At 33.8% G+C, this 22,747-nt stretch overlaps 4 protein-coding genes and 2 non-coding genes across 10 annotated transcripts; 3 read left to right on the forward strand and 3 right to left on the reverse strand.

The window, feature by feature from the left end:
* The first annotated feature begins 3,728 nt into the window (after nt 1-3,728).
* On the forward strand, nt 3,729-7,637 carry KNAT4 (homeobox protein knotted-1-like 4). Its single transcript, NM_121144.4, has 6 exons — nt 3,729-4,876; nt 5,368-5,488; nt 5,685-5,869; nt 6,204-6,335; nt 6,494-6,630; nt 6,830-7,637. The coding sequence occupies exons 1-6, from the start codon at nt 4,304-4,306 to the stop codon at nt 6,861-6,863; spliced, it is 1,182 nt and encodes a 393-aa protein (NP_196667.2). The 5' UTR covers nt 3,729-4,303; the 3' UTR covers nt 6,864-7,637.
* A 2,350-nt stretch (nt 7,638-9,987) lies between these two features.
* AT5G11070 (uncharacterized protein) lies at nt 9,988-10,931 on the reverse strand. The gene has a single exon (NM_121145.3). The coding sequence runs from the start codon at nt 10,792-10,794 to the stop codon at nt 10,336-10,338; it is 459 nt and encodes a 152-aa protein (NP_196668.1). The 5' UTR covers nt 10,795-10,931; the 3' UTR covers nt 9,988-10,335.
* Nucleotides 10,932-11,118: 187 nt separating this feature from the next.
* Nucleotides 11,119-13,899, reverse strand: AT5G11080 (Ubiquitin-like superfamily protein; the record flags this gene model as incomplete). 3 transcript variants are annotated; one of them, NM_001203358.1, is made up of 12 exons in its annotated part: nt 11,119-11,455; nt 11,545-11,703; nt 11,785-11,838; nt 11,956-12,120; nt 12,210-12,343; nt 12,418-12,487; nt 12,576-12,635; nt 12,731-12,753; nt 12,831-12,902; nt 12,991-13,111; nt 13,193-13,369; nt 13,542-13,899. In NM_001203358.1, the coding sequence occupies 11 exons, from the start codon at nt 13,343-13,345 to the stop codon at nt 11,345-11,347; spliced, it is 1,122 nt and encodes a 373-aa protein (NP_001190287.1). The 3 variants fall into 3 exon arrangements, with proteins under 3 accessions (NP_001190287.1, NP_001331023.1, NP_001318535.1); NM_001343156.1 differs by lacking the exon at nt 13,542-13,899 and having other exon boundaries at nt 11,171-11,314; nt 11,420-11,455; nt 13,256-13,345; NM_001343155.1 differs by having other exon boundaries at nt 11,345-11,455; nt 13,256-13,369; nt 13,487-13,556.
* Nucleotides 13,900-16,039: 2,140 nt separating this feature from the next.
* U6.11p lies at nt 16,040-16,063 on the reverse strand. Its single transcript, NR_142551.1, has one exon. It is a non-coding gene; the product is annotated as an other RNA (small nuclear RNA).
* Nucleotides 16,064-18,572: 2,509 nt separating this feature from the next.
* On the forward strand, nt 18,573-19,742 carry AT5G11090 (serine-rich protein-like protein). Of its 2 annotated transcripts, none has more exons than NM_121147.3 (1): nt 18,573-19,742. In NM_121147.3, exon 1 carries the CDS (start codon nt 18,692-18,694, stop codon nt 19,343-19,345), a length of 654 nt encoding a protein of 217 aa, NP_196670.1. In that variant the 5' UTR covers nt 18,573-18,691; the 3' UTR covers nt 19,346-19,742. The 2 variants fall into 2 exon arrangements, 1 of the variants encoding a protein (NP_196670.1); NR_144269.1 differs by having other exon boundaries at nt 18,578-19,595.
* On the forward strand, nt 18,578-20,066 carry AT5G00365. 2 transcript variants are annotated; one of them, NR_144128.1, is made up of 3 exons: nt 18,578-19,385; nt 19,768-19,906; nt 20,008-20,066. It is a non-coding gene; the product is annotated as an uncharacterized misc_RNA (transcript). The 2 variants fall into 2 exon arrangements; NR_144129.1 differs by having other exon boundaries at nt 19,768-19,883.
* The last annotated feature ends 2,681 nt before the right edge of the window (nt 20,067-22,747 follow it).

The raw sequence follows: 22,747 nt of genomic DNA on the forward strand, positions 1-22,747 counted from the left end.
TAACTAGTGTTAATACACAAATTATCCTAAATTTACAAAACTTTTTCAAAAAAATTACCCTAATTAAAATGAGAAGAAACTCATGAAACTTCAAAATAACATGGACATGGAACTCATTAAACTTTTACATGCTCACAACAATACATACTCAACATCACACTATATTAACGAGTAAGAGACACACATCAGTACGTCACTAAAAACATAAGCATCATAGCTGATTTAATTTATCTTTTATTTGTCCAAAGATATCCTTTAAAATATATATAAAATTAACGTTGTAAGAAACATGTAAAATAAAGTATTTTTATAGAAAGAAAGGAGACTTTTCACCAGTCATAACTCTATATTCTTTTGGCACAATAAGTAATGGTCACAACACAACAATGTCTTCACCAAAACCAAAGAACTAATTGAGTAAGAAGAAGAACCAAAGACTTGTTCAGCAATGTGGATAACCCCAATCTCTCTTTCTCAAGAGAGGCCAAATCACTCTTCTTTTCTCCGTTTTGTCTACTTTGAAACGTTTCTATCTTCTTTTTGTAGGATCGTTTGAACATTTCCCTTACTTTCTCTATTATTTGATATGATCATTTAGATTTCTTTTATATCATGGAGGGGACTACGATTTGTTTTCTCTATCTTTTTGGAGCAGAAGATCAGATTCTAATAAAATTTGATAAATGAGGTTTTTGTGTCTTGTACCGATATGACTTACACAATATCTTTAATTAACCAGTTTTATTGTTAATAACATGCATTATACAACTTTGAATATGGATTTTGAGACATTAACGATATGAGTGCATGCCATTATATGGTCAATCTTGAACCAATTAAAATTTGTTTTATATGTATATCTATTTTCACATAACATATTGTTTTACCAAAAAAAAATTTATTATCTGCTTTTGAAAGAAAACATAACCCAGTTATCTCTCTCAATAAATTTCATCCAACAACATTCCCCCCTCTCAATGCGTATATTTATTAAAAACTGGATAGTACATGATCGCGGTGAACATGAAAAACTCTATAGTATACATTAATATAATGGAACTGTTAGGGCGTATTAGACTTACTAAAAAATTATAAGATATAAGAAAAAGAAAAATCCTATGTAAGAAAATTCTCTCAAACAAAGGAACTGTTAGGGCGTATTAGACTTACTCTAATACGCTATAATGTGAATTACGAACAATAATCAAAGCAATAAGAGAAAGTAATTCACTATAGGAACAACTTTGGCATCGTTACAAAACAAAGTGAAAGATGAAGAGAAAACATCCTTTACGTTCCATCATTTTCATCCACAAACCTGACAAAAAGCTTCCTATGTTCTTTCTCTACTCTATCTTTATAATAAAATAAAGTATTTATGTTCTTTTAACTCAATGTTTTGATGTATATGTTGTCTATATTGTTAGGTTCCTTGTAATTTTCATCTATCACAAGCCAAGTAGTGTACAACAAAACAAATTAACAAAAGAAAGCATCATCATTATGAGCATCATCCTCGTATTAGATTCACTGTTTCTACAAACATCTTTTAGGAAAGAAAAAAAAAATTCCAACAAAACTGAATATCTTTATTTTGCTGAGATGACATTGTTTTGTCTTGTGTGTTAAGTTCTTGTGTTCAATATTGATAAATATAATCAAATGGCGATAGTTGACAAGTCACCAGGCCAGCGATCAAATACAATCTCTACGATCATCACATACTTATTCAAGGCTAGCTGCGTCTATATATTATAAAATTTTCATATAAGTTCCATATTAGTTTTTGTTTGTTTGATTGGCAAATGCACGGTTTTAATAATCTTGTTAGTCAATAAAGTTTAAAAATCAATCGCAAACCACTATAGATTAGTGTTTCCATAAAGAAGATTCATTGGCTTATGTATCAATGACTATTTAAAAAAAAAAAAAAATTGTAAACTAGACAAGATTTTTGCTAACAACCCCAATTATCATTAACTAATTAATTAATGATTTTGTTTCTGTCCCTAATATAGACAGCACAAGTTGTTGATTAAGATTCTTTGTACCACCCTACTCTTAGCTTTGGTCCTAGACAATCAATATAATTAAGTAGGTCCAAATCCAAGGCTTGTTTATGTGAATGTGAAATAAGAAATAATCGGTGATTTTTATTCAAAAAAGAAAAAATAATCGGTGGTGGTCGTTCAATCAGTAATCTCGAGGTCCGAAAGCACAATGCATATCACGAGTTCAAGATTTACTGGTGATTACAATTAACTTGGCACATTGTAATTACAAGATTTTTATATATATATTTCATGTTTCACTAACCATAAGGTAAGGAAATAAAAATAAAAATGAAGGAGTGATTAGTTGGAGCCGTAGGCCGTAGGGAACTTCGTCGTTTCTCGTAGAAAAGAGTGTAGGGACGACAAGAGTTGTTGTGAAATGGACGACTGTGATCGTTAATGTGACTCTCTTTGTCCAATCATGTGTTAGCTGATTCCACACGAAACATAGACCTTATCACACTGGAAGTTTACTTGACACATGTCTCTACTCTTTTATTCATCATCACTCAGACCTTACTGTTTGGATATTTTGGTGGATTCAACTTTGTCGTTTAGTCTCATTCATCGGCTCTCTCGCGTGTATCGCACGCAAATAGAACACTCAATGGCCAAATCTTGGAAGCAGTCAATGGCCACCAACCTTCAATAAATTACCACTAATCATTGGATAGTTCTAAGAAATGTCTACTTTCATATATTAATGCCAATTTTACCGGTTAAATTTTGACTTGACAACAAAAGATTTAACTTTTCTTATGAATACAAAATCAAAGAATAAATTTAAACTGAACAATTGGTATACGAGATAGAGAAACCAACTTCGATCAAAGTATGAGTAACGAAGCTTGATCAAAGTATGAGTAGGTTAAAGTTAAATTACTTTTAACAAGGTAGAGACAGGAGTGGTCGTGGATATAGGTTAGACTAGTCTAAGTGATGGAGCTTAATTAGACGGTTACGAATTGTTTTGCATCACATTCCTAATAAGTACATTAGATGGGTTTGATACAAATCGATGGATATTTATATTGTATTGCTTCCAATTCTCATATTAAAAACATTTGGAACCACATGCAAAAATTTATATGCTTGTAACATAAGTATATAATCTATTTATTTGTTTATTTTGTCAATGCTTAGTGATCAAATTAACAAAGTATAAGTATATGTATGTTTCTATAATATCTGAAATATTTATTCCTAGATAATATGTGTATGCCAAACATTTGATATCGTGTATCTGTAATCATGTTTTTTTAGCAGAAGTCATGAGTTCATACCAAAATTAATATGCAAATTTTATGTTTTTTCTGATGATGGGATTAAATTTGTCGTACTTTTTTGATAAGACAGCAACTATAAGCTTAAGTCAAATTTCTGAAATTGGTCCCCCACACCTCTAAATTTTTGAATCGTTTGTATTTTTTTTGTTACTAAATACAAAATAATGTAAAATTTAAATTTGTACGGCTGGATTCTCTTATCCGATCTATCGCATGCCAATTTCTTCAGGGACCACAATTAGAGGAAATCGTTATCACGACACGTGTCCTCCGATATTTTTGGCGCCGAGTAGTGACGTCATTATTAATGGTCCCCTCCTTCCTTGCTTTTTTCCCATTCGTCTACTCTCCTTTTTCTTTAACAAATTATCTTTTTTTTCCTCCGATATTCTTCAAAATTTGTTTTAAAATCCTTTGCAGATTTGTGTAATTTATTTACTTTTGCTTGGTACCAAAAACAAATAGAGCAAAAATGAGCAATTCTTTTTGATAAGCAGAAAAAAATGTTAGGAACGAATGAAGAAAAAGTGATGCAGCTATTTCCTTTTACTGTCACTTCGTAATTCGTATCATTCTTTTGCCGTCAACTTCTACCATCTCTTTTTTTTGTAAAACGATAAAACTTTTTGTTGTCGCTGTAAATGTTAGTAATCTGACCTAATCCCAATTTATTATGGATCACCAAAAAGCTGGTACTCTACAATTTAATAATAAAAGAAGAAGAATAAATATAGGAATAAATCGTCTTTTTTGGTGTAAGCTACATATAAAATTCAAACCGTCAAACACACATACACATCGAAACCCTTATATTTCATTTTCTTTCTGTTTTAGAGAAGAAAGTTTCTATAATTGATTGATAAATCTGAACATCAAAGCTAAGAATTTCTCTTCTTTTTTTCTTCTTAATTCATCTTTCCCTCTCCGAAACAGAAATTCAAAAACAAATTCAACACGAAAACGATGGCGTTTCATAACAATCACTTTAATCATTTCACCGACCAACAACAACATCAGCCTCCTCCTCCGCCGCAACAGCAGCAGCAACAACATTTTCAAGAATCAGCACCCCCTAATTGGCTCCTCCGCTCCGACAACAACTTCCTCAATCTCCACACAGCTGCCTCTGCCGCCGCTACAAGCTCCGATTCTCCTTCTTCCGCCGCCGCTAACCAGTGGCTCTCACGATCCTCATCCTTCCTCCAACGAGGCAACACCGCAAACAACAACAACAACGAAACATCCGGTGACGTCATCGAAGACGTTCCCGGCGGAGAGGAGTCAATGATCGGAGAGAAGAAGGAGGCGGAGAGGTGGCAGAATGCGAGACACAAGGCGGAGATACTGTCTCATCCACTATACGAGCAACTTTTGTCGGCACACGTGGCGTGCCTGAGGATCGCAACGCCGGTGGATCAGCTTCCGAGGATAGACGCACAGCTTGCTCAGTCTCAAAACGTCGTGGCTAAGTACTCAACTTTAGAAGCCGCTCAAGGACTCCTCGCCGGCGATGACAAGGAGCTTGACCACTTCATGGTAACTTAACTTCTCTTTCCTTCTTACCACTCTCAATTCCCATTATTTTATTCCTTTTCTTTTCTTTTGGAAAATAAAATCACTAAAAATTACTTTCATCTTTTATATTTAAAACGGTTTGACAAATTTGAATATTTTGTTGTTAATTATCTCCAAATTTATAAAAGTAAATTAGAGAAGAAAATCAAAAATTCTTTCTAGACTTGTACTTTGCACCGACAGACATGATCAGTGGGTTGGATAAATCGTCAGTTAAAAATTTGGATATTAGTTTTGCACAGTAGTAATTTGACAGCATAAGGTTTATTTTGAGATAGATTTTTGCTGAGTGTAAGTGATTGAGCAATTTCATTGATTGCAGTTACGGATACAGTGATCTGACAAAAACTAGTTTGTCACTTTCTGTATCTATATCCCATATTTTACTGTTCATGGACGTATTTGTATGATTGTATCTGTTGTCTGAAAGATATTTCCATGTTTTTGTGCAGACGCATTATGTACTATTGCTTTGCTCTTTCAAAGAACAACTGCAACAGCATGTTCGTGTTCATGCAATGGAAGCTGTTATGGCCTGTTGGGAGATTGAACAGTCGCTTCAAAGTTTTACAGGTTAGTTTTTAAGACTTCTACTAAATTATCAACTTTAATTTGTCATTTAGCTGTTATGGTAACTTTTGTATTTCACTATAGTATTGTAAAAGACACAAGGTTCTTTTATTTTATTTCTCATTTCAATGCTGTTTTTTATATTTAGTACCTACTTCTTGAGGTTTTAATTTAACACTTGTTTTGTTGAATGAGACAGGGGTATCTCCTGGTGAAGGCACAGGAGCAACAATGTCTGAGGATGAAGATGAGCAAGTAGAGAGTGATGCTCATTTGTTTGATGGAAGCTTAGATGGGTTAGGGTTTGGTCCTCTAGTTCCCACTGAGAGCGAGAGATCTTTGATGGAACGAGTCAGACAAGAACTCAAACATGAACTCAAGCAGGTAACTAGTGAAATATACTATATCCATCATTTACTACTACACATATATAAGATCAATGATAACAAATCCTTCACACCTTATTATATATCGTTGTAGCTAAAGTAAATATGCTTCTATTTAGTCCAATCAACCAAGAACTTGTCAAAACTTTATTTTTGATCTACAAAAAGACTCAAATGAATTTATGATTTTTAATTGTCTGAAGCTTGTTTGATGAGTTGTCAGTTTGCAACATCTACATAGTACTTACACGCACTTATATGCATGAAAATTGTGGTACACACTATATATAGTTAGCTTAACTAATGATATTGACCCATGTTTTTGTGAAAAGGGTTACAAGGAGAAAATTGTGGACATAAGAGAGGAGATACTGAGGAAGAGAAGAGCTGGAAAATTACCAGGAGACACCACCTCTGTTCTCAAATCATGGTGGCAATCTCATTCTAAGTGGCCTTACCCTACTGTGAGTTCCCTCTTTCTACTTCTTCAGTCACTCGCATGAACACGCCTCGTGGGTCTTTACCTAGTTCTGTCCCGAAAATCTTTGACTACATCATTTTTGCAACTTCATATGCTTTCTCAATCTCCTAAGTTTTAAATGAATCATGTAAATTTTGACAGGAGGAAGATAAGGCGAGGTTGGTGCAGGAGACGGGTTTGCAGCTCAAACAGATAAACAATTGGTTCATCAATCAAAGAAAGAGGAATTGGCATAGCAATCCATCTTCTTCTACCGTCTCAAAGAATAAACGCCGAAGGTACTTTGCACCAACATAACTTTATAGGAAGAGTATCCAAGAAAAGACAAAATATGATCACACGATAAGATACAATCTCTGAAATATATATATGTTAGGTGTGACAAAGTTTAGCTTGTTTATGTATGGTTAGATTAATGTTTAGTTACATTTTCAAGATATATGGAGTCATTAAATTTGGAGGGTTTTCTTTATGAAGCAATGCAGGTGAAAACAGCGGAAGAGACCGTTGAGATCAAGCTTGCATGTAGAGATCCAAAAGCTTTATAGAAAGGTGGAGGCATGAAGACAAAGAATTCTTACACAACAAACGTAGGACGTAATTTTGTGCCAGTACATGGTATGGCTTTCATATTTGGTAATGATTAGGGCCACACAAAATTAAACCCCAAAGCATGATTTGTAATATGAGGTTTTAGATGGACTTTATGATAGGATCGTCAGTCTTCACTGCCATCTCCATTCTCCACCATCAATCCATCATTATATCTTGTGAATAACATGGAAATTTCTCGTTATGCATTTAATTTGTGCAATCATTGGCCGTAATCTACACAAATATACATATTAATTTAGCTTGAATATATTATCTCAATTAATGGTTTCAATTTTTTTGTTTTGTTTTGTGAGTGGAACCACTTTTTATGTGGAATTGTTAACCCTAATGCCAAAATCTAAACTCTGCGAAGGTCGCCAGCAAACGAAAGAAAGAGATTATCTCCGCCGTTGTCAAAATTATTAAAAGGGATTATAAAGTTTTTCAATTTGGGCCCCTTTCCTGCGTTTTCTTTATTGTCCATTATGGGCCTCATTGTCTCTAGACTCTCTACCTTACAGGGTTTGCTCGCCGACGTTTCATACATAGTCCTCTTGTTTCTAAGGATGCCGATTAACACTTTTCATTTTTATCAACAAACTGGCTTGCAAGGGTTTTGAACCTGAGTGATGACCTACCATTTCTATCCATACTATAATCAGATTTTTTTTTGTTCTTTTTTATAATCAAGTTGGTGAAATAATTAACAACAATACTAGCACAAATCATTAACATAATGGTTCATACCTCATAGCCATATAAGATCATGAAAAAGTTATAGTTTTAGAAGTTTGTTTTTATTTTTAGTTAAAATTTAGTTTTTCCAATTAAGACCGAGTTATTAGTTAACAATGTAAAACTTAAGTAAATGCGATTTCTTTGGATTGGTTTGATTCGACTACAGTAAAACATAGGTCTTTGTTTTGTTTTAACCATAATAAAATCAATTGGATTATAAATAACTTTAGTTCTAATTCCGTTTACACATTTAGGTTTGCTTCAATTATAATCCTTCATGGAGATAGATAGCTAGATTAGTGGTGGTAATAATGTATGAGTTGAGAGAGTCTCTTTTTAGGTAGAATAAGATTGCACATGACGTGGCATTGTGAACGTTGTGGGGTTTTGTGATTGGTCTTGTCTTCTACTTACAAGACAGTCATATGAGAGGAGCATTTTAGAGCTGGCCCAATCATAAAAGACAGCTAGCTCTCTGTGACTCTGTGTTATCCGTTATGTTGCAGCAGCGACGAAAACAATTTGCTTCTTCTTCTTCTCTTTTGTCCTTATAGATAATACTTTTCTTTTCAAAATCAATTCACAATTGCTGAAGATATCAAAGATTCGTTATCTGAAAGTGACGCAGAAAAAGTACACAAAATAAAAGTGTTAGTGGGTAACTGGAGGATAGATAGAGAATATAAACAGAGAGGACGACAAAGAAGTTCAACATTCTCTCTAGTTTATCGCGCGCTTCTTTCTGTTACACGTTAGCCAATCTATGAGGAACATTTTCTGATTTTTTTATATGTAAGTATATTAGGATAATCATTGATACAAATATTCGATTCATCTGGTGTTTCTCTAAAAGATTAGGATATTTATGGGAGAAGAAGCTCTTCCTCGAACACCAATACGAGGAAATAACGTTCAATGAAGTTTGACATTACATCTTAATATTATATTTTAAGATATTTTTTAATATGCGATGAAGGAATTCATCTATGTAGTACGGTAACAATTGCAAGTTGAGGACGTCACGATTTCATTAGTTTTTATGGCATATCTATATTCGTCGTTGGGGACACGATGCAAGTATATTATTTTTTTTTGATAAAGCAAACTTTACAGTTGACAAAAAAAAATTACACCTTTACAATTTACAAAATATATGTTTAAAACATATCATAATACATTTGTTAATTAGAAACACTATGGATTTATATAGAAAATGTACTGGACTAATGGTGGATACAAATATCTAAAATGGAAACAATCAATGACGATGATTGATATTGAATGTTGTGACTCGATAGGAGATCAAGTCTAGAGATAGTTGTAAGGGAAAAAGTAGAAAAGAGTATAATACACTAAAAATGTATAGTAGACAAAACGAGCAAGATTTGAGGCATCAGAAGAGAAAGAGACATGTCGACCGGTGGCAAGTGGTAGGTATCACTATGTAACAACACAAACGTCAAAACATGTGAGAAAGCGTTTTTGCTTCGCTTTTCTTTTTCAATTTTCCCCACTTCACTTCACTTCACACAGTCACACTCTTATCCTCAGTATCTCCACTTCTTTTTTCAATGAAATGTTGTGGATAAATAATACGATAATTGGCATCCACTATCTTAAACCAGCTTTGTATGACTATGCCCGTGACAGCTTACCAGAATCTCTGTGTTTTGATTAATACTATTTCCAGACACTAAAGGTTCTTTTTTCCTAACCTAATTCATAATTAGTCGAAACGTAAAGATTGATTCTTCTAATTATTAATATTCATATATAATTCCAGTAGCTGAATCAGGTTCCTGTGTTCTATCTAAAAGTATACTATACAAATAAAAACCTTTTTCTTCTCGACATGAGTTTAATACTATATGAATATGACTACACAAATATTTTTATATTTTTTGAAAAAGATAAATATGTTGATGTTGTATACCCAAAAAATTGTGTTTTAGCTCCAAAAAAATACCAATGTCTTGCTTCAACGGTCTCAATGATCACGATCCATAAATCATAAATTTTATAAAGTTCAAACGTTTCTAGCTACAAGCTAGTTTCATATGATGCCGACACATTAATTCATAGCTTTCGTCTCTTGTCCTGTAATTAGTCTTAAATGCTTTATTTCACCCATATATAGCTTTTCACTTGACTCACGTTTCAACTCCGTTCTACCAACACTGATTTAATCCTCATCAGTTCAAAAATCTCCCTCACTCATCATTCTCTGCTATAGTTCTTGATGAATAAAAAACTCTAACCATCTCTTGTTCCATCTAAATACAATGTGGTAATTAATGAACGCTAAGATCAAATCAAGATTTGAAATGATGGAATCAAATATGCAATGATTAACCATCTATTAGATCCACACCATTATTTTAGGGTTTGTCCGTAACAGTTTATGAACAATTCAACAAAGCGCATAAAGTGAAATGGATTAAATTTGTAAGAAACATAGAAAATGTTTCTGCTTTTTATTTGCACACATCAATTTTACAAGTATATCAAATCAATATGGCGAGAGAGCATTTACATACACCTGACGTCATATTCTTACGTCATTTCTCCGGCGAACAGTTACATTCCACCGTCACACACAAGAAAACGAAAAGATATTTTTTTAAAGAATCTTTTTGTAATTAATTATTCCGTCAGAAAGAGATCAAATCAACCGTCGCCGATCTCGTCTTGGTCACCGGCGACTGAGGCAACCTCGCCGTGAAATTAGGAAAAGAACCATCGTCATCAGCTCTCACATTATCCTCGAAATTGAGCGCGTAACTCAACGGATCGTAACTGAAATCTCCAGGATAACTCTGGCTATGATGATGATGATGAACACAATTATTATAAGCACAATTGTTGTTACGACACGTAACCTTGATACGTGACTTCACACGCCGGCACCGATCTCTTAACTCTAGCTCCTGCGCCGTAGATTTGAGCCATTCGTAAGGAGATCTTGGTGTTCTTTGTTCTCCTCCGATCATCATGGCTTCTGGCTCAACCACCGCGTTGGCTCCTATACAACAGATCGGAGATCTCATTCTGTGATTTGTGACTCTCGTTGTTGATCTTGCGGTGGAGGGAGAGCTGCATTCGTTATACATTCTTGATCTTGTAAATTTTGTTTCTTTGAGGGATTTGTAAAAAAATACAGAGGAAAAGATTATATGGTTTCTTGAATTAGGAAAAAAGAAGACAAGTGAGGGAAAGAGAATGTGTCTGGTGAGAATAAATAGGAAAACAAAAAAGAAGAAGATAAGAGAGAGTAAACAAAACTCCGTGGATAATGCGTGGGCTTTTGGGCCTGATCCGCGTTTTCTTGCTAAAGTTATTTTTGTTTTGTAATAATAAATATTGCTACTTGTATAATATATAGTTTTCACCATGATAGTGCTGCTAGAGAAATTTGTTGTTTTTGACTTGAACTTTAAAAGAATCAATTTTTATTGGAAATAAGTGTATATAACAAAGGTGTTGCTACTATGTTATGAACAAAAAAAAAAAGACTTTTTGCTGTTCTATTGTAATTTGAAAAACAAATAGAGTTCCGAATGAAAAATATAAAAGTGTCTCCTTTTTGCATCTCTAATTGCTTCCATTCTCCACCACCAAGTTTCACTCGCTCTGCGTCGTCCACATCCAAAAAATAGTGTCTCAGAGGCCAAAACTTCCAACCATCTCTTTCTTGGCTTTGCTATAGTATAGGTTTAAAGTACTAACTATGTTTACCATCTCATGTTCTGAGTCTGAATCTGAAAGCTCCTCCTGCGAAATGATACCAACACACAAATGCAACAAAGTTATAACTATACTGCGTATATGTATTACTATGTCACCATGATTCCATTAGTTACATCTGTGGTAAGTCGAGGAGAGGAGGTATTGTCTGCATTTTGATCAGATGCATTGAAATAGAGATCGGAATGTTGTTGATTCCTCGATGATCTCCTACGTGATATAATTCTTATCCTCCTTCCTGCTCTAATACTTGTTTGCAGCCAAGAGTGATGTGACTATATGAAGAAAAAGGTCAAAATGTGTATGTGTCAATGAGTGATACATAAATTGGTGATGAAGAAAGAGACAGAACAAACCTGTAACCGATTTTGACCTGTTGGGGATATGAACACTGCACGACCAACATCATCCTGAGATACATACAAAAGGATAAGTGTTATATTGTAGTCGTAGACATACACATAAACGCAAAGGCATCTACAAGCTAATTCGTCTTAAAAATATTAATCAGATACATATGTACACACTTGTGTTTCTCCCATGCTAATTCTTGAGGTGCCATGGCCTAACGCAAGAATTGAACTTCCTAAGTGACACAAGAGGCTTCCTGATTCAACCACTCTTTCTTGCCGCAATCTTCGGGCTGATGGGTCCGTAACATTTACTTGATCCACAAGCAACATTGAAATATTCTGCACAATGAAAACAATTTTATCCCAAAATCAAAAAACATATAATGGAATGTGGTAAAAACTCGATTCAAGAGAAGAAGACAACATACTGATAAACATTCAGCAACTTCACCAATCAACAATCGCCTTGTCGTATGTGCCAACTCCCCCCAATGACATTCTCTTGCGATCAGATCCTCCCTGGAACGGTTAGGAGCTTGCCAGTTGTTATCATCATTGTTACCTAGAAAATTCACAATACAAAATGTCACAGAAATTCAGAGATTTTATTTCAACTAAATAGAAACCATGTCTAACCATATGTAGCAAACACTTGTCTTATACGATCCAGATGTCGAGATAAGGTTGTGATAGAATCTGGAATCACCTGCAGAATGACCAATAGATATAATTTTCATGAGTAAGTTAAAGAGTGTGTACCCTGAGAATATAAGAAACCTTTTACAATGACTTACAACAGATGGTGTATCATATCCTCTTGCGGTCAGTTGATAAGAATGGTCAGTCAGAGTCCCCTGGCCAAATAAAGGAGAGATAGATGCTTACTTCTTGAATCTCAAGTGGCCCTTAAACATCAAAGAAGATACAAAAGAGAGCAAGAGAAACTCACTCGACCAAGATTTGAATTAGCCGCTGAAAAAGAATTTACCAACTTAGAGAATTAGTATTTTACCAAGTGTTAATTTAGAGACTATTGAGAGAATATACACCTGCATTACTAGAGAATAGTGGAATTGGTGGTGATCCTTTTACCAAATACAGAGTGTGGCCTTCTTCAACATCTAAGATTTAACCCATTTAAAGAAAGATTCATTCGAAAAATGAAACCAAGTATTATGAGATGCGATGAAAAAAACAAAGGCAGGATACGATAATCTGATAAGCGTTGATCATTCTTCAAAACTCTTCCCCGGAATAACAAGCGAGGTTGTCGTTCCGGTGAAACTCCACAATAGTAACAAATATCCTGCTTCAGATCTCGTACAGGTATCTGCAAACCATAGAGAAATAAGTCTATAGCAGAACAAATATGATGCCATTGGTTATCACAACTAATGATCAACCAAGAAACCATTATGGAATACAGAAGGACACAAGGAAACACACAATTTTTAACCATAAAGAACAATCTTACAGTTCTCTCAACACTTAAGGTGTGAGTTGTAGAATGCAATATCTTAATCTTTATCCTAATCAAATCCGTGAAATCGTGCGTGTCTCCCATTCCTTTCAAAAGCTTTTGAAAAACCTGAGAACAAAATATACAAAATCCAATCAGAGACGAAAACACTAAACCAAACCAGCCAAAGACTAAACTTTTATCATCAGAATCTCCATATTTGGTGACTGATTATGAAAAGCTTACTCTGCGATCACCATTCACCACCAATATACAAACTTTGATCACCACGCAAACTCACCATTCGCTACTAACTTTAATCAAGAAACAGAGAAAACGATATTAACTAAAACCCTAGAATATGGAGAGCGAAAGAAAGCATCACGAAGACGAACGATGAGATTAGGAGGAAGAGATACCAAATGCGAAAGAGTAAGTAAGAACTTGAGAAAATCGTACAGATGGAGAACAGATTTCGGTGTGATGCTTGAACCCTAGAATCTCATCCACGATCCTGCAGAAAGATTCCTTTCTTTCTTCTTTCAATTCTGTTTTTTTTCCCTCTGCAAGAGACCTCTCAGTATAACAGATTCAAACAGAGCTTTATGCATTGCTGTTATAACGTTTGGGAAAATAACAAATATAACCCTGATTTGTTTCGCTTTTTCGTTTTAGACCTTGATATTTATATTTATATCATAAAGTCCTGAACATATGTAGAGCAAATTAAACGTTTCCATGTATAAACGGTGTGTTTCAAATTTCAATTATAGAAGTTTTTTGTTTTGTTTCCATGTGTTTCTTCTTAAAACTGAAAAGAAAAGGAATAAAAAAACGCGATAATTTTGAATCGAAGTTTCACAGAATCATGTATAATTCTCATTTTCTTTTGTATGATGAAAGAAGTGGACTTAGGCTACCAGAATCTCCGAGGGAAAAAAAATTGAAATTGTGTATATGGGCCATGCTGGCCCGTTGTTTTTAAGGGTATGCAAAAAAGATTTGGGTTCTGGGTCCATTACCCAATTTAAAAATATTTATTCATAGAAAGTGTTCTAAACATTTTTTTAACACAGAGGCCTAACTGCTATTGATTTTAGCTCTAGACCCTATTGTTGAGGAGAAGATGATGATTCTCCATAACTTTGGTGACTATTTTTTCGTCGTTTTAAAACTCTTCCCTATAACATGCAACCAAGTTTTTAGTGCATTTTATAAATTAATATTGTTGTTTCTTGGTCTTCTATTGGCGGGATGTCCATCATGGTCTCCAATTCTCTATTTGAAACTCATTAGTCAATCATGTTTAATTATTACAGTAGTTTTGTAACGCAACTTTAATTTAAGAAAAAAATTACTGTAATTTCTTATTTGGCTAAACCGTTAAACTGTAAATTGAGACAATTATAATGATTCTATATTCATATCATATCGTCGCATTTACGAGCCCTATATCGGGAATCTTTTAATTTCAGTTTCCTCTTTATATCTTAAAAAGTCAATGATTAATGCAATTTATGGAGTATAGGTGGGTTGGTGTGTGTTGCAATTACAACCTATGGCACGACAATATCTCTAGGAACAGTCTTCTCGTGGGGTTTTAACATTTATTTTTGATTAAAGTTGTTTTTACAAAGTATTAAACGGTGCAAAACTGCGAATTGTACAATCAAAAATAAAAAGATATTCAAATCAACAGCAATTTTCTAAATAAAATAAAAATAGTTATACTTATTTCACTAAATAAAATGAAAGTAAAGCAGAAATATGAAGAAAAAAAAAGTAATAGTAAAAGAAAGTTCATCTATAAAGAACTGGTGAACTCTTTTTAGCTATATTCCTTGGTTTTTCTACGAGTAACACCATTTTAGTGTAACATGTGTTTAAGTCTGGAGTGGATGCATTCTCGGTGGATGTCATGTTTTTCGATCATATATATATATACACAATACTACAATAAGATGCAACGGGTTACCACTTACCAGTAGCTAAATCAATACTTGCATGAAGGTAAACGGTTAAAAGTTAAAGCTAAGATAACACTAAGAAATCACGATACTTCTTCAATTTTAAGATAGAAGAGTTAATATTGATATGATTGAATCCTTTACAACCAAAAAAAAAAAAAAAAAAAGAATACCATTTTTGGTAAATAAGGTTTTTAAGATCGTTAGTTTCTGGATTGTTTAGATAATACTAAGATTTTTATTTTTTTTTGTGCACCAGATAATACTAAGATATTCAAATGTCTCTTTTAGTGGATGGTTATTGATTAACCAAATATACAAACAGATGTCGAAATGAAGAAGAAAAAATGGCAAATCAGCATAATATCATAATTATTGAAATCTGTACATTATAATATTGGATGCTAGTACAACATCATTGCTACAACCACTTTAATAAAATGAAAATATCAGAGAGAGAAATAAAGCATCATATCCTTTGTAATATGATTCTCAAACTCGAGTCAAATTAAATATTCCTTACAATTTACTATTTACCAATTACTATACTCCATAGGCATCGAGCCCTCTCTATTCAGTTTTACATTCTCGAAGCACCTTTTTATATCGTGCATGAGATATCGGACATATAATGAAGAAGATTGTAACACGCTTTATACTCGCCAAAAAAGATATCAACTTAACAAATGCTGATAAAAATAGATACAGAAGATTACTCTTGATCTATTTTTTTGTGTGAAATTACTCTTATGATCTTATCGCCACTAGAGTAAAAGAGTTTCCTTGTAAAAAAAGATTTGGAACAAATATTTGTTTTCACCGAATAATTTTTTTATCGGATGTCCCCGAAGGGACTTTCACCAAATAAAGGTGAGTCCAGATGATTACTAGTGGACTTTTGGATTGTAATAAGAACGAATAATCACATGACCACGACCAGGCCATGACCATGACCATGTTAAATAAATCCAACTTCCACTCTAAATCCAGTGTCAGACATTGGATCACCAGTTAAACACTTTTGGCTCTTGGATTGTTATGATGCTAGTAGAAGCCTGGACACGTGTGACATAAATCTATACGTGTCGTAGTAATGTGGACGTGGTGGTGTGAGTGTTGTAGCCTATTGCTTTATCACATTGTGTGTCCCGACCATACAAAAATAACTGTTTTGTCCCTAACTTACCCAACACGACCTCCATGTGCCCCGCATCATTGTGATCTACTACTATTTTCAATTATATTTATTGCCTAGATTCGTCTAAATCAACTGTTTACAATCGTCGTACCCACCTAATCATATACTAATGTCTAATATTAGTTTTACTTTCTTTTAGTTTTTATCAGGTATAATACTATTTTAGTGGTATTAACGTTTGATAGGTGCTACTAAGAATTAATTACACACAAAATATGGATTCTGTCAAGACCAATTTAGACAAAATGTGAAACGAGTAGATCAGACCTTATTAATAATCTCAATCATAATTCTCTCTTAAATATTTAATCAAATTAGACAAAATATAGGTCGTTTCTGACCGTCAAACGTTTAATATCTGTAGAAACCGTGTTTAAAGGTTTAGTTGGTAAGAACTCTCTGAAATGTATCCATCAAATTCTTAAAATTGATATTCTGCACCAAAACTATTACTGGCAATAATCTGTCTAAGCATATTTTGTATTTTGCGGTTAAGGACGCATTGGAATAAGACATATATTATTACTATGGTTGAGTTCATCACCAAATTCCTTCTGCAGAGAAGCTGTTATACCTTTAAGATAGCATATAAATGTTCTAATACATCAGAATAGTGTTCGAGTCAGTAGTTCCATCAATTTGTAGGGACTCTTTAGGTCTAATATGAAACACAGTTGCATGGATCTCCTCCACCGTAACAACTTTATACCAAATGCTAGATTCGTTGTTGTTGTTACATTGCTTTTAAGCCCATTCAAGAGTTTGGCTAACTCACCAGTAGGTTTAAGGTGAAAAGTTGTTGAAATATGTTAAGTGTTACGTGTTGAGTAACTCTTGACTAATTATGATCATAATACGAAATTCTTAAAGTGTTACGAATTAACGATTGGCATTGCCTTCCAAAAAACTAGCTATATCAAGTCCTCTCTCTTTGGCCCTTTTTTATTTGGTAGTGAGCTGTTATTTCTTCTTCTAGCATTAAACCATCTTGAAAGGAAACAAACCAGCAAACGTAGGTACTTTTAATGATGGTGTCAGTTAGATCATAGATGTAACTTTATATGTTACCTTCATGTTATAAGATTTCTATATTGATGTTGTTGGGTATTAGCAACTAGTATTGATGAACCCAAAAAAAAAAAAAACTAATTTTGATATTTATTATAAAAAAATAATAATTAGTAATTAATATTTGATGTTAAGAGACTATATACGTAGACCAAAGGCATGTTTCAGACAAAAAAAAAACAAGAACAATAGAGTGCTAAATTTGATCAATGTAAGCTTTTAATATCTACTACAAAATCTAAAATTACTAAAAGTCATAAATCTTCAAATTGCTATTAAATTTATTTTATAAACCAAATTTAATTATTTAAAATATGTTTATAAAACTATTCAAAGTCTACCAAATAAATATGACACAAATCTTCAAATTGCTATTAAAATTATTTTATAAACCCAATATAAAGTCATATTTATTTGGTAGACTTTTGAATGGTTTGACATATGTGATTTTAGCTCACTAATTTATTAGTATTGAACTCTCTTACATTTATTAAAACTATTTTATGTTGGCAAAAATGTTTTACTCTAGAATACACTATACATAAGACTGATTTATTCGAAGCCTTCTTTAGATAGCCTAAATTTACACAAATGTTGTTAGATGCTAAACTTTTGTATAATCTTATTAATCTGAATCAATACCGTTACAGAACCATTGGGTTGTGACGATAAAACAAACAAAATAAAACCATTGGAAATGTAAATCCGGCTCTTGGCAAAACAACGGGCAATGGCAATTTACGTAATTATCTAAACTTTCTCTGGGTACTCTCCTACTTAAGAGCTGACATCTTTCTTAGTCATGACACGTGGCAGCTTTTTTAACTGCCCCCAAAAGCATTCCCTCTGATTTGTCATCTCAGCCGTTGGATCCGAACCCGATTCTTTTCGAAACGGCAAAACCGCCTCAAATTGAAAAACAAATTAGTAATTTATTTTGCTAACCATAGTTAAGTTTCATTAACCATGGTTAAATTTGACTAACCCGACATAGAAATACCTAAATTTCGAAAATGGTCAAAGTCTTTGAACGTATTTACATTTATTGCCATTGAACAAGCTTTTGCTATAAATTCGGTTCCTGAGACTCGCTAGGTTTGCCGAACCAACCTCCCTTAGGCACTTTCTACAGAGCAGCTAATCAAAAAAAAAAAAAAAAAACCTTGTTCTTCTCTTCTTCTTCCTCTCTCACAAATTTGACTTTCATAGAAGAAAAAAATGGTGACTACATCGTCACGAACCAAGTCAAACGGACCGGTGCTTCGTTCACAATCACCGTCAGGTCGATTTTGCGGTGGTTACTCAAGAGCCGTTCCGTCATCTTCTTCATCAGCTTTCGCTTCATCAACGAGTTCTAGCTTTTCATCTCCGTCGTCAGCTTTTTTCAGCAATCACCGTCATCACGAGAGCAATCACAGTCACCACCGATCTGCGTCACCGACTCGTGTGAATCTCTACACAGCGCAACCGATGTCTCAGTCGTTTCGTTACTCTCTCGATAGCAGATCTATATCTCCGACTAACAAATCGATCTCCGTTTCGAAGAATCAGCCACCGAGCCATAATCACAAGATCTCAAGGAGATGTATGTGTTCTCCGACGACGCATCCAGGATCTTTCAGATGCAGTCTACATAAGAACGTAGCGAATCCACATGGTCAAGGTACAGCTTCGTATACAACGAATGGATTGAATATGCGTCGATCTGCGATGACTAATTCGCTGGTGAGAATTGGTGGTGTTGAAGGAGAGTGGGTGAGAAGAGCTTTGACTACTTTGATTCGACCTTCTTCGCATCATCTGAAAAGACGAGCTGCTTATCAGCCACGTCCTAGTCGACTCTCAATCATGGCGAAAGCTGATGAGAATTGATTTTGATCTGGATTTTGGTTAATTCAGGTTTGTTTTGTTTGTTGTTCTTCTCTCTTTAAACGAAAACCACCACAGGATTTAGTAGATCCGGCGAAGAAGTCTTGTTATGAAGCTGAGGTCTGCGAAGAAGAATCATCCTCGAGAAATCGAGATTTTGTAAAAGGAAGAAACACACACCTATCATAATTTTTTTGTTGTTGGGTGAAAGAAGATGCTAGAATGCATTGTACATACGTTCTCTTTTTTACTGTTTTTGTTGCTCTCTCTTGCGTCTTTGTCGAACCCCAAAAAAAAAAAAATGTTCGGAGTCTCACCAAAAATTAGAGACCTAAAATCGAAAATCAAAGAACTGAATCTAATTTCTGTATTGAACAAAGTGAGATTTCTCATTCCTCACAATCAATTGTGTATGTGTTTGTCAGATTAGCGTTTTTTTTTTCGTGTCCCGTCAAGTCAACGTTCGTGTACTCCGTTGACCGGCGTTGTTTGCCATTATCCGTCGTCGTTTCTACCGTGAAGCGTTGCGTTAGTTTTCCAGGTATGCGTTATTCGTCGTGTCAGGTATGTTCCATTCGTTTTTTTTTTTTTTCCGTTTTATGTTACTTACATTTTTTTGTAGTTATATTTTCGTGGACATTTTGAATTTTGTTTTTGTTTTGCAGGTTGCGTTTGGTGATGGAGTTTGAACTACTTGACTAACAGGGACATGAAAATTCAGATGGAATTGAGAGAAAAACAAAATAAATTAGTAGAAAAATACATTAAAAACAAAAACAAAAGAGGTGGAAAAGGTCTTCACTTTCTGGACATATATAAAAAAACAACGAAAAATCTATGGAGGGAAAAACATGACTGAAGACAAAATTTACATAGGAGGGAAATGGAAAAAAAGTGTTTTGGTAAAAGAGATAGCTGACTGACCCAATTAGAAAAATGACTGAACATATGGAATATATTAGGGAGCAGATGGAAAAGAATACATATGAATATATTATTAATGGAATTGGGAATCTTTTGGATTCATGAAGGAGTAAAACTTGGAATGTTTGAAAGAAGAAAAGAGGAAGGCTATGAATGTGGAAAGACACGTCTTACTGATCTGGAAGATTTTGTTATATTCGATCATATTCCTCTGCGTCCATGATATACTTTTTAAAAATAATTTATAATTAATTCAAGAAATCTTCTTTGAATTTATTAAACAAAGTTTGATGTTTTAAGTTTAAAAAAATGAAACTCATCGAAAAGCTAAAACTGCGTAAACTTGACGATGAATGATGATGCCCCACATTGTAATATGTTGTACGTGGATTAGTTTAGGTTTATTTGTAGAATTTAAAAGGGTTTTCTATTGTCAGAACTTAGAAGAAGTCGGCTAGTGATGAATAGAATGTGTTGGCGACCACAAAGGTTGGACCGGACTTGTGATCTTTTCTGATTGACGTATCCCCTCGGGTTTGATCGGTTTAACTTCATTCCGCTTTGGTATGTTCCTACAACCAACTGATACTAACCGAGTGAAACACTATTGACTATAGTTTTGCAAACTGTTGTTTCTTCTTCTGTTTAGCGGCTCTCGAAAAGGGAAGAAGTGGAAAATGGCTCTTGTGACCAATAGTTTCCAATGTCATACTCATACAGTCATACATGTTTCGTTATGAGTCGTCTCCACCTCAAGTACTTGAAATTATTGTAAATTTAAGAATGGTAGTTGAAAAACTTAATGATTTTCCACCTATTCAATATCAGCATGACATCATTGGTCGACTAATATTTTTGTAAAAATTCTAGCAATAAATTGTACCTAAAGAATAAGAGGAATAAATGGTGAAATAGAGGGATCGTCCAATTTATAAAGAGGAAAAAGTGGAATGAAAGATGGGATACACGTCTTCCTTACCTGGAAGAGTATATGCCACCATCATATTGTTACATTATTGTTTTATTATATCACTTAGATATTTCTTTTATACCTTTTCATAGTTATGGTTCAATTCATAGTGATATCATATGAGGTCGGCGACTACTTGCCTAAAAGGAAAAATATTAAGAAGAGATATACATGGAATATTATATTCGCAATTATTATCACTATTTTTTGCAAAACGTAGAACAATGAATGTGTATCAAAAAAACAAAATTTACGCGTGAAGGCGGATTTAGGTGAGGTGGAAACCAAACTTGTTAAGATTTGAGAACAGAATAAAATCAGAATAAAGTAAGGAATCATCTTCCATAATTAAGGGAGATACTGTTTAAGAGGTGTTTAATTAAAGATTTCATCTCGTTAATTTAGAATCTTTCCATGAGTTTAAAATTTAACAGAAGGCTTGTACCATAATTAAATAGATTTGCAGAGATACGTAGCATAATTAGTATTAAGTAATACACCTATCTTGATGGCTGATTAATTTAGTTTTAATTATTCCTAAGCGTTACTTCTGACTTCAATCTCATGTTGGCCCTAACGAAGACGTGCTTATTTTTAAATGGCTTCTCATAAACACCACCCTTGATGAAAATTTAAAAGTGATATTAAATTGTGTTTAACAGAGAGAATGATGTTATTAAAATCAATGAAATGGTAGTAACATACATTTGGTGAGGTAAGGTCAGAAAATGACGAAAGTGAGAGTGTATTTTGCGTGGCGGATTGGAAATTCCTGAAAAAGACTTGAAGATAGGCTTTGCTTGTGTCTGAAGCGTGGGAGTTCAACCAACTTGTTATTCTTTTCTTTTTCTCCAACTTGATATTCTTTTATAAATACTCTCACAAATTTTTAATAAATTCGTCCACGATATATACCTCCGTGATAAAGCATAAACCGAAACTCATACTTTCTACCATTTCATGAATTTAAAAAATTGTCATAATTCATCAGAATTAAACCTTAAATCACGAATGGCTGTAAATTGTTTACCACCGTGTTAATGTTTTTTTTATATATATATATATATGTACTTAGTTAGAGCCAGATTTGAAAATTATGTAAACCCTCCACATGTTATATACTTTGTTGTCTATAGGTTATCATAATAGTTATAAATATAATTTATAAAAAAATTAGCCTCTAAAATTTATATAAAGATTAAAAAAGTGATGCAGTCTTATTGATCAACACTCTAGCGGGTTGGCATTCCTGTGAGGCGACAAGTCGGATTGTTGTTCAATCGATCATATCACACTAGAAGTCTAGAACGTTCAACACCAATACAGCTCGTATTCGTATACATTGTTCAATTGTTTAATAGTATTAGTTTGTCAATATCATACTAGTCACTAAGTGTTCTCTCAAATCTTCCACACTCTAATCACACGTATTGTTGCACTCTTGCTCTTGTGACACGTATGCAAGGTTAAATTTTTTCTCATGTCAAACCGACTTTTGACAAAAGAAGATG

This window comes from Arabidopsis thaliana, chromosome 5 (genome assembly GCF_000001735.4).
Source record: "Arabidopsis thaliana chromosome 5, partial sequence".
NCBI classification, from domain to species: Eukaryota; Viridiplantae; Streptophyta; class Magnoliopsida; order Brassicales; family Brassicaceae; genus Arabidopsis; species Arabidopsis thaliana.

What these genes read in the sequence shown, in the direction of transcription:
- AT5G11090 (NM_121147.3), top strand. Translation starts at nt 18,692, where the DNA reads ATGGTGACTACATCGTCACGAACCAAGTCAAACGGACCGGTGCTTCGT.
- AT5G11070 (NM_121145.3), bottom strand. Translation starts at nt 10,794, where the DNA reads ATGTATAACGAATGCAGCTCTCCCTCCACCGCAAGATCAACAACGAGA.
- KNAT4 (NM_121144.4), top strand. Translation starts at nt 4,304, where the DNA reads ATGGCGTTTCATAACAATCACTTTAATCATTTCACCGACCAACAACAA. An exon ending in TCAAACATGAACTCAAGCAG is followed by an intron (nt 5,870 to 6,203) that starts GTAACTAGTGAA and finishes TTTTGTGAAAAG; the next exon opens with GGTTACAAGGAGAAAATTGT. An exon ending in TCAAAGAATAAACGCCGAAG is followed by an intron (nt 6,631 to 6,829) that starts GTACTTTGCACC and finishes TTCTTTATGAAG; the next exon opens with CAATGCAGGTGAAAACAGCG.